The 10,244-nt window shown below is 51.9% G+C and overlaps 6 protein-coding genes across 6 annotated transcripts; 4 read left to right on the forward strand and 2 right to left on the reverse strand.

Moving 5' to 3' along the window:
* Positions 1–288: 288 nt before the first annotated feature.
* CCMA1212_002377 (4-hydroxybenzoate polyprenyltransferase) lies at positions 289–1,524 on the forward strand (the record flags this gene model as incomplete). The annotated part of the gene is made up of 1 exon (XM_073699761.1): positions 289–1,524. One exon carries the CDS (start codon positions 289–291, stop codon positions 1,522–1,524), a length of 1,236 nt encoding a protein of 411 aa, XP_073562517.1.
* Positions 1,525–1,789: 265 nt separating this feature from the next.
* Positions 1,790–2,306, reverse strand: CCMA1212_002378 (uncharacterized protein; the record flags this gene model as incomplete). The annotated part of the gene is made up of 2 exons (XM_073699762.1): positions 2,043–2,306; positions 1,790–1,968 (listed from the first exon to the last, which is right to left on the reverse strand). Exons 1-2 carry the CDS (start codon positions 2,299–2,301, stop codon positions 1,790–1,792), a joined length of 438 nt encoding a protein of 145 aa, XP_073562512.1. The 5' UTR covers positions 2,302–2,306.
* A 444-nt stretch (positions 2,307–2,750) lies between these two features.
* Positions 2,751–3,548, forward strand: CCMA1212_002379 (uncharacterized protein; the record flags this gene model as incomplete). Its single annotated transcript, XM_073699763.1, has 1 exon — positions 2,751–3,548. The coding sequence occupies one exon, from the start codon at positions 2,751–2,753 to the stop codon at positions 3,546–3,548; it is 798 nt and encodes a 265-aa protein (XP_073562513.1).
* A 998-nt stretch (positions 3,549–4,546) lies between these two features.
* CCMA1212_002380 (uncharacterized protein) lies at positions 4,547–5,566 on the forward strand (the record flags this gene model as incomplete). The annotated part of the gene is made up of 4 exons (XM_073699764.1): positions 4,547–4,697; positions 4,763–4,815; positions 4,890–5,044; positions 5,113–5,566. 4 exons carry the CDS (start codon positions 4,547–4,549, stop codon positions 5,564–5,566), a joined length of 813 nt encoding a protein of 270 aa, XP_073562211.1.
* A 497-nt stretch (positions 5,567–6,063) lies between these two features.
* On the reverse strand, positions 6,064–8,799 carry CCMA1212_002381 (uncharacterized protein; the record flags this gene model as incomplete). Its single annotated transcript, XM_073699765.1, has 5 exons — positions 6,064–6,264; positions 6,425–6,511; positions 6,580–8,340; positions 8,397–8,711; positions 8,755–8,799. 5 exons carry the CDS (start codon positions 8,797–8,799, stop codon positions 6,064–6,066), a joined length of 2,409 nt encoding a protein of 802 aa, XP_073562210.1.
* An 824-nt stretch (positions 8,800–9,623) lies between these two features.
* CCMA1212_002382 (uncharacterized protein) lies at positions 9,624–10,227 on the forward strand (the record flags this gene model as incomplete). The annotated part of the gene is made up of 2 exons (XM_073699766.1): positions 9,624–10,127; positions 10,204–10,227. 2 exons carry the CDS (start codon positions 9,624–9,626, stop codon positions 10,225–10,227), a joined length of 528 nt encoding a protein of 175 aa, XP_073562212.1.
* Between the last annotated feature and the right edge of the window lie 17 nt (positions 10,228–10,244).

Here is a 10,244-nt window from a genome sequence, read left to right on the forward strand (position 1 = left end):
ATTTAATATAGATAATAATAGAATTTAAATAAATAGTTTCTAGTATAATTATGCTTGAGTAGTTCTATTATATAATAGCTCACGACAAAATATAAGTGATATAAGTGAGTTATTACTGGAAGCTTGATATTGAGATATACAGGGCGGATAACCCACTAACCCACTTTCCAGCAGGGCGGGATTTGTGTGGAAAATATCCGAATCCGATCATTGGCATATTACAAGGTTCTCGCCAGGGCATATCTCTCTCTTCGTGTGCCGGTGACGAAAACACGCTCCAGCAACCCCATGACGCTGAGGCTCGCTGCCAGAGTGCCAATCCTGCACCGGGTGCGATGGAGGTGCAGCAATGGCTCGCCTGGGCCGTCATCGATGCTGCCTCATCCGGCGTCGCACTCAAATGAGGGCATCGCCAGTCGATTGCTGGTTCATCGCCAAAGAGCTGTCGCCTTCCACCAATCCTTGAGAAAGCTGCAGCCGGCCCTCGACACTGCTACTCCCGATAAGTCAGCTAATGATGAGCGTCTAGCGCAGTATGCCCCAGCTCAGAATGGTATCCTATCGGTTATTCCCAAGGCATGGGTCCCGTATGGCGAACTCATCCGCATCGACAAGCCTGCCGGGACCTACTACCTGTTTTTCCCATGCCTCTTCTCTACGCTCCTAGCGGCGCCAATGGCAGAGCCCATGGCCTCCTTCTCCTCAGTCGCCGCCACGACGGCTCTGTTCTTCAGCGGCGCATTGATCATGCGCGGCGCCGGTTGCACCATTAATGACCTCTGGGATAGAAACCTTGATCCGCACGTCCGGAGGACCCGATTACGGCCGATTGCGCGGGGTGCGATCACGCCGTTCCAAGGAGTTGTTTTCACGGGATTCCAGCTGCTTGCCGGGCTGGCTGTCTTGGTTCAGTTTCCATTACCATGCCTTGCATATGGCATACCCAGCCTCGCGCTGGTCCTCACATATCCGCTGGCAAAGCGGGTTACCTACTATCCTCAGTTCGTCCTGGGCTTAGCCTTCTCCTGGGGTGCAATTATGGGCTTTCCGGCACTCGGTGTCGATCTGCTTTCACACTCTTCCGCGCTCACAGCCGCAGCATGTCTCTATGCATCCAACATCGCCTGGGTTGTCCTTTACGACATGATCTACGCTCACATGGACATCAAGGATGATGCAAACGCAGGCATCAAGAGCATTGCTCTGAAGCACGAGAACCAGACCAAGCAGGTCCTGACTGGGCTTGCTATTGCTCAGGTAGCTTTGCTGGGCACAGCCGGAATGGCCGCGGGAGCCGGCCCCATCTTCTTCCTCGGCAGCTGCGGCGGAGCCCTCGTAACGCTGGGCATCATGATCAAGCGGGTGAATCTGAAGAGCGTGAGGGATTGCTGGTGGTGGTTTGTCAACGGCTGCTGGATCACAGGGGGAGTCATCAGTATCGGTATGGCTGCGGATTACGTTGCTCGCTCTCTCAAGGAGCCTGAGCCTGAATCTGCGGTGGAGGACAGAAAGCTCCATGCCTGATCAGGCTGCATTAATATAAAAAAAAATGAACCACATACTGCCTGCACTTCGTCCTTCATATAGTAGTGCGAGAAGACGCCCAATCCGGTGCCGCCTGTCTGTTGAATATGCTGAAAAAAGAATATGTTTCTTTCGAGATGTGTGATCCCTTTCATAAGTTTAGCCTCCCATTTATAGGGCCATGACTAGTGGTGCCAGTGCAAACGAGCCAAAAAAGCTCCTGAAGATCCTTTTGATGACGCCTCCTTCCCCCCAATAACTGCCTTTATGAACGGGGCTTCTCCTTCTTCTCCTTCCACAGAGCCAACAGACCGACACCGGAAACCTTGACGACCTTGAATCGAACACCGGGAATATCACCCTTGGCCTTGCCCTTGCGACCGAATCCAGCGAGCAGGACTTCGTCGTTCTCGTCAACAAAGTTCAAGCAACCGTCGTTGGGAACTGTGGTGAAGCCTAACGTTAGCCGTGATTCCAAAGCAGAAAAGATGAAGATTTCTCTGGAGTTGTAGACGCACCGAAAGCAGTGACTTTCTTTCCGTTCTTGATGAGCTGAACTCGGACACACTTTCGGATGGCGGAGTTGGGCTGCTTGGCCTCGACACCAACTTTCTCGAGGACGATGCCCTTGGCGTGGGAAGAGCCACCGAACGGTGAGGACTTGAAGGCAGTGCCCAGAGCACGCTTCTTGTAGGCGAGATCAGCCCATCGCTGATCCTTTCGGTTGGTTCGCAGCTTGCGCGCGGCGTTGAGACCTCTGGGCTTGCCACCAGCCATGTTTGCTTCGTCGTGTCAGTACGGGGGGGTTGCGAATCGAGGAGTTGGCGGTTTTGGGATGACAGCAGGTTTGGTGATGGACGTACCGGTTTATGCGGATATGGCGACAACGGTTGGGTATGGTAATGTGACAGCACCGAAAAGTCGAGGGTGGATTGAGACTTCGCAAAACTTCCGATAGGGTTTGCGGCCCTAGAGGCACAAATTTGCGAGTGGCAAAGCGGCTCCACGTGACTGCGGAACGCTATCCGGGTGTATTTTGATCCATCACCGGCACCAACTTGCTGGTACGTATCACTCCCGTTTCCGCCTTGGATTCCGGCTCTAAAGCCGGACCAGCCAATCTTCGGGCCCCACACTTGCCGTCTTCACCCCTCGACTTCTCGATCGCCATGCTCGTGAGAAGGACGGTCTTGGTTCTGCATTAGTTGCTCTCCTTTTGACATGCCATGTCGCTCCCGGGCGAGCCAAAGCCAAAGGAGCGGGATCCTCCGCCTCTCTCGTTTGCCTCTCCGTCGCCCGGCATTTCCCGTGTCTCGCTTCCGGGCGCCCTCACCACCAGTGTTCCAGCTCTCGGGAGACACAATCTGAAATGGGATCAAGGCAATGTAGACGCTGGCGGCGCGCAATCGCGCTCCGGGTCAGAGATGCCATCTGAGCGGCGCCCTGAGTGGGCCTTGCCTACCAAGGGGAGCTATGGAGGCACCGACAGGACTGACGCGCTGTGGGCAGAGATGCAGGCGACGCTGGAGAAGGTGGAACTGTCAGCCTCAGAGGGCACTCATGTGTTTGGGCCGGAGCACGACCGCAAACTAGCGGAGCTGAGGACTGCGCAGATTGTGCTTGCGCAAGCCTGGGCCAGGAGTGAGGCGGACGACACCATAGAGACTGCCCTTCGTGATCACATGAATGATATCAAAGGCGATGAAGCACCCAACCTCCGAGATGGCCTACTGGACTCGTCACGGCCCGACAGGGGGGAAGGGACCGACGCAGCAAAGAGCATGATGGGCACATCGAGTGGGTGGCAAGGGAGCGATGACAAGAGAGTTGATCGCCTGGGCGCAAAGCTGGTGGAAGAGACCGAGGCCGACATTCTTCTTGCAAGGAAGCGTCGCGAGGCCAATGATGAATACTTCGAGCGCGTCAATGACGGGGTCATTGATGTTATTGCCAAGCTTGAATCAGTAGCAGTGGCTATGCGCGCGGTAGAGGAAGAAACCAAAGACTTGTGGAATGACGCTTAATGGTGCCTGAGCCGGGTAATGTCGTCGATGTTCAATACCACCACCTATTACTCCTCATGTACTAGTACCTGCAATTCCTACTAGAAGGTACCATCACCAGTACAGCAGGACGTTGTCTGATATCAAGATGAGGCTGTAAGGGGTTCCTGCCCCAGGTTTTTTAGGGGAGCTCTTCGTACGATGTAAGATATTGAATGCTACTTTTCCACGTCTACCTTGGTGTCATGCTGGTCGAATACCTAGGTAGTATATGACGCAGGTCCTTCATACCATAGGATGCACTCTGGAGAATGCATGTACGCCCTTCAACGCTAGGAAGTATGGAACTCCCGATAACCGGACCAACTCCAAGGCTGTGAGACTCTGGGGAAATTCGCCGATTCGAATGCCGATACTACCTTGTAAAATGCCTCGGATACGGAGCAGCGCTGCGTAATATTCCATGTCGCCTTAACGAGTCCCCGTTGGTGCGCGAGTTTTACGGCCATGACACGAGCTTAACAAGTCCCCTCCGTTCGCCCGGAACCTGAATTCTTATATGAAATTCGAGATAAAATAAATACCTTGATATTTTTCTAAAAGATAGAGGCTATTAAGAAATATATATAGATAAAATTGAATTCTACTAATTATATATGAAATAATTAATACTTGTAATTAAATTATAAGAATTTAAATTATATATTATAGTTCTTTATTAAGTAAAATTCTATAAGAAAGGCTTAGATATAGATATCAATACATACTTTCTTCAGCATACTTGATTTAATCTGTAGTAATATGGAGATCTAGCTAGTGCGAAACTAGCCTAGTTTTTGGTGAGAAACGAACCGTGGCAGCTTCATATACTAAATCCGCATGCCACCACATCTCAAATTCCTCTCGTTGCCTCACATTCGACCTTCAATCTCGTTTTTGGGTGTTCGAATCGCTCCAATTCCAGATCCTCTTCACTCCTTCTCAACTACTTTCCGCTGCCGCACCGCCGATCAATCGCAATGGGGTTTGTAGAGGACGAACTCAAGCATCTGCACGATGTCATCGGCGGACTCGAATCGCGCATCAAGCAGCTCGAGCAGCGCGCCACGGGAGCCGCTCCTGTCACTACAGAGAGCCTCCGGATGATCCTGATTGGGCCCCCAGGAGCTGGTGAGTGGCTTTATCATGGGAGAGATGTTGTCGTGTTTGCGCCATAATGCTTATATGCCGCCCAGGCAAGGGAACCCAAGCGCCGAAGATCAAGGAGCGCTTTTCCTGCTGCCACTTGGTATGTGGAAAGTCAATTGGGATTTTGCGGAACACGCGCGTTGTGTCTAACATCAGTTGTGTCGGAATATCTAGGCTACTGGCGACATGCTGCGGTCACAAGTCGCTAAGAAGACTCCTCTCGGAAGAGAAGCCAAGAAGATCATGGACCAAGGCGGCCTTGTCAGCGACGACATCGTCATTGGCATGATCAAGGAAGAGCTGGAGAACAACAAGGAGTGCCAGGGCGGGTAGGTAGCCCCATTGATTTTCCTCCCCTGGGCAAAAGATTCTTGAATACTTACTTGGGGCGCAACAGGTTCATTCTCGACGGCTTCCCTCGGACCGTGCCTCAGGCGGAGGGCCTCGATGCCATGTTGAAGGAGCGCAACCAGACCCTCCAGCACGCTGTCGAGCTGCAGATTGACGACGCTCTGCTTGTCGCCCGCATCACTGGTCGATTGATCCACCCGGCTTCTGGACGCTCTTACCACACGACCTTCAACCCCCCTAAGCAGCCCATGAAGGACGATGTGACCGGCGAGCCTCTCATCCAGAGAAGCGATGACAATGCCGAGGCCCTCAAGAAGCGTCTTGCGACTTACCACAAGCAGACGGCCCCTGTGGTCGAGTATTACCAAAAGAGCGGCATCTGGAAGGGCGTGGATGCGAGCCAGCAGCCCGGTGAGGTGTGGAAGAACATGCTGGAGATCCTGGAAGGGAAGAAGTCTCATGGTTCTTCCATCTTCAGCAGAATTGCTGGAAAGAGCTAAGCTCTCGAGAGACGTCACGCCCTGTATGCTTTGGTATACGGCTGTATGAGTGTGCTGGGTTGGCTCCGCCTCCTACTATAAGCCTATTAATTTTTTTTCTTCTTGTCGGGCTTCTAATTTAGAACATAGCTCTGGGGCAAAGCAATTGTTGCAACATAGGACATCTCATGAAGTGATGGAATCAGACACGGCGATGCGTCAAGACCAGCGCTTTGGATTGTTCAAGTATCTGCAAACACGGGAGGGAATACTGCCGTGATGGAAAAAAGCTATGAGAGTGAAGCAAAGACGGCTGGACAAAACAAAACTCAGCCGACAAAATCTAAGTCGATCTACATGTATAACGCATAACCGGGAATATGCAACGCTGAAAATTCCAAGTCTTTGTCCACAATTCGCCCAAGCAAACATTATATATACCCCAGGGAGAAGCTACGGTATGTAGATGAAGCTCAACCCCTTGAATCCTACCTCCTTGAAGTCGCTGAAGAGACAGGTCAGTAGAGGTAGAGCATGTCGCGTTGGCGCAACTGACCATTCACCAACTGCCTCTGTTTGTTAAGCCAGCTCTTGGGGGCGTCATGCCGGCGCTGAAGCACGACGTGGTTGCTCTGAAGTCGGCTCGTGAGATCATACCAAGCAGTCGCGATTAATGCATTTTCTCTCTGGAGGTTCTTGATAATGTGATCGGAAGCAGCCTGGATGTTCGGGTTAGCTGTATGCTTTTACTAGAACCCAAAGAAGAGGGGGAGGTCGGTAGATGGATATGCATGGACGATCGAAACAGCAACAGCTGCCTGACTGCCATCGCTGGTCATGGACCGTGGAATCATAGAATATTCGTGTAATAAGGCATACCTTTTGCGCTGCTGAGCCCTCCCCAAGCTGTGCTGCCTTCAGCCTCGTTTGAAGTTCGAGCCTTTCTTGTTCCGACTTTTCGAGTTGCTGACGGGAGGCGTGAGTAATTGCTGTATCTGGCATGCATCACCCAACATAGCTCTGATATCACGTACCTGATTTCTCTGGATAAGCCGTGCTCGTAGCTTCTCGACCTTCTCAGCGGCCTTTTTCGCGGCTTCTGAGCCGTCGCCGTCTGTCGACAAAGCAGTGCCGTCCTGCAAATCTTTGCTCTCATCTGACTCTTTCCTAAGCTTGTCGTTGGCCAGTAAAGCTTCAATAAGCTGGGATTTTAGCGCGTCTCGTTCGTTCATGATAAAGCTATACTCCTCCCTCTGTCGCTCAAGCTCGCTGGTCAACGAAGCCGATATCAGTTTGTCCGTATTCTTCAGCTCGTATAATGCTGCTATGCTATCTTTTTGGACAGCAGAGAGGTCTGTCTGTAAAGCAAGCACTTCCCGACTCTTGTCCGCTAGTTGGGTCTCGAGGCTGTTGATTAGCTTCCGGGCTTGTTCGAATTCAAGCTCCAATCGCGTCAGCTCCTGTCGAAGTTTGATGAATGCCTCAGTCCTGTGGCACGAAGGGTCAGTCTCCATCTCTCGAGAAGCCAGGGATTCATCATGCCCGACTAACCCTTCCTCGGCATTATCGCTCATCAAAGCCTGCATATGATCGTTCAGAATGGTATATTTCTCGAAGATGTTGTTGTAGTTCTGCTGCAGCCGCTCCCGTTGACGTTTCTGCTCTTCCAATTCTCGTCGGAGCACGGAGGCATCTCCGGGAGATCCGACGGTTTTCCGAATCAGCTCGTTTTCCGCTCTGAGTCTGGAAAGCTCCAAGGGCAGGTTAGTCTGCGAGTCTTCCTTTGACGCAATGAGCAGCTCGTCCTCGAGATTGAAAGGCGAGGAGGTTTCATTGATGTCCACTTCTTGCACCGTGGTGCCGCCGGTGTGTTGGAGCTGTTCCTGCAAATCTTGAATGAAATGTTCATCGTGCGTCCTTTGTGCCTGTAGCCGCATGAGTTCTTCCTGCAGAGCGGTAACGTCCCTCAGCAGTTGCGCTTTCTGATTGCGCTCGTCCCATAGATGCTGCTCAGACTGTGTGATCATCTTCGTTAATTCATCCTCTGCTTTCTTGGTTCGCTCACTCCTCTCCCTCTCCTCCATGAGCGAACGGAGTTGTTCTTGGAGCTCTGCTCGTTCGTACTGCAGATTCTGCACCTCTCTCACTAGACTCTGCTGTGATTCGAGCTTCTGCTTGTACCGTTCCGCCATGTTCGCCTTCTTCTCAAGCTCCTCGGCTTTGTGGCGCCATTCTGTCATCTGGTCCCGGTACTCATCCGCCTGCATATTCTTCTGGCTCAGGCGTTGTACCTCGCTTTCCAGTTGAGACACAGTCTTCTGGCTGCTACGGATAACCTCCTCGTTCCTGGCGATGATCTCCATCTGTTCATGGACTTGTTCTTCCAGGTGCTTGATGGTTTTCGCACTATGCGCGCCATCTTGTGTCGCTTTTCGTAGAACCTCCAGCTCCCTGTCGTTCTTCTCCTTGTCGTAAGCAAGCTCCTCGTGGCTCTGTTGGAGGTGCTCCAGGCGAGTGATGTAGTCCGATAGCGTCTTCTTCGTGATATCCAGTTGCTGGCGCAGGGCAGCATTTTGCTCTTCTACAAGAAGCTCAATATCGCGAGCTCCCAAGGCCGCGTCGATCGTCTCATCTAGGTCATCGTCGTCCTTGGAGTTTACGATATCTTGCTGCATGGCACGAATGATCTGCATAATTTCGGCTTGGGTATCGCGATCAAGCCCATTCTGGATTCTTGGAACATATTTCTGGTTATCCGGGCCCATTGCGGCGGCCGAGACCATGACAGCCAAAAGCTAGAGATATTGTCCGTCAGATTCTTGTGGTTCCGAGAAAGCAGATGGAACAATACCTGGCTGATCCCCTGCGGCTCGGGGTTCTCGGCGAAAGCATGATAGTCGAACTTCTTGGCTTGGCAGCTGAGCTCGGGGATTTGACGGCGGATGAATCGAAAGAGGCCCTTGTAGATGGCCTGCATGTTGCGCTTGTTGGCCAGGGTTTTGGGAGCTCCTGGGTTCGACTCGAGATGCGACGGGTCGAACTCGGAATCTAGCTCATGGAGGATGTGACCAAGAGTTATCCCATTAGCCAATCCTTCGAGAGACTCGGCATCACGATTCAGATCGAAGACACGATTGATCTTAAGGAAACTCGCATTAGCAGGACGCTCCAGTAGAGAGTTAGGCATGCGAAGAATCATTGCTACTAACAGCCTTCAAGAGTGCCGCTTGGGCACGCTGGTTGTACGACAGCATTTCGGCCGACATGTAGCTCAGGGGCTAATGCTCGAGCTCGTCAAGGCGCTGCGAAAGTGACGCTTCAGGTGCAAAGATGGCCCAGCAGTGTTGGTGATCGTTTGGCACTCAGCATGCATATCGATTCGACCTACAGCATGGGAAGGGCGCCTTCGTGGGTGTAGGTGGCTTCGTGGCGGTAGCTCCGTAGATAGGTAGCGAGGCAGGCTCGGAATACCCTGGCCAGATTACCGGAACGCCTGTCAGGCAATGTTACTACCTAGGTAGGTAAATGCTCTACTTGTCAAGTACTTGCTATGGATACCTACCTGTACTGATAACCCAATGATCGTTTCAACGTGCTACTAAGGTATAGGTATTATGCACAACTCTGAGTCGGGAGCTACAGCAGGTCATCAAAGAGAAGTTACATAATCTCAACCATTTCATGCCTGTCCGTTGGAGAAGGTCGATCTTCCATCGCATTTGGGCTAGTCGCCTGGCTTATGAGAAGCCTTGACTGGAATGGGCAGTACCTTGGTCCTGTTACGGCACTAGACTAGGTACCCCATGAATCCCCACTCAACACGCCCGCGGCACTCGAAATCCAATGTTTTGACAACTCAGCTCTTCCCAACACCCAAGCTCCCAATCGTCTCTTTCCACGCGCCTGTTCTTCGTCCAGCCCTCAGCAACTGCTCGACCTTCATAATCCAGCAGCCGGTTCGCAATTACTTCCACGAGATTCTGACCAAACAACTCTCTTTCGTTGCTCGCAACTACTACTCGATTTCAATCAGCTTCCCTCACCGTCGACGCCCACTCCGCTCTTTTCACCCACGACCATGCTTCCACAGGGTTCGACTTTCCTTCAACAGCCTGCTCATGCAATGGGCAAGAAGCGGTCTCACGAGGAGGCTTCACACAACCTCGAGCCCGATGCATCGAACGGCAGCTTTCAAAACGGTTGGATGAATGGTGAGGGACTATTGCTCGCTAGGCCATGTGTGGTTTCCAGTCGCGAAGCAGATGGCCTGTCTGGTACTGGGCTTGACGATGTGATCACTGAACAGCAAGGGAATGGACTGCCGAATGGTCGACAACTGAGGAACCATAAATCTCAAAGGCTTCTCAATGGTAGTGATCATGCATCCTACAGCAAAGCGACGTCGGCGATGCCACGAACAACGACGAACATGACCGACAGCAGTATTAATGACAACCTAGTCATTGACGATTTCACTCTTCACCTTGGCATTGGTTGGAAAAGGATCAACGATGGCGACCACGTCCAAGCCGCAGCCAGGGGCTGGGCACGCTTTATTGAGAATCACTATCCTCTCACTAACGTTAACGTCCTGCTGGAGAGCAAGGGTCTACAGTCATATCTAGTCGAATCTAGTGAAGGTTTCTACCTCTTTACAGAAAACCTCCGGCAAGGGCAACTAGTTAGTAGACATGTGACT

Source organism: Trichoderma ghanense, assembly GCF_004382785.1.
Source record: "Trichoderma ghanense strain CCMA-1212 chromosome Unknown scaffold_1, whole genome shotgun sequence".
Classification (NCBI taxonomy): Eukaryota; Fungi; Ascomycota; class Sordariomycetes; order Hypocreales; family Hypocreaceae; genus Trichoderma; species Trichoderma ghanense.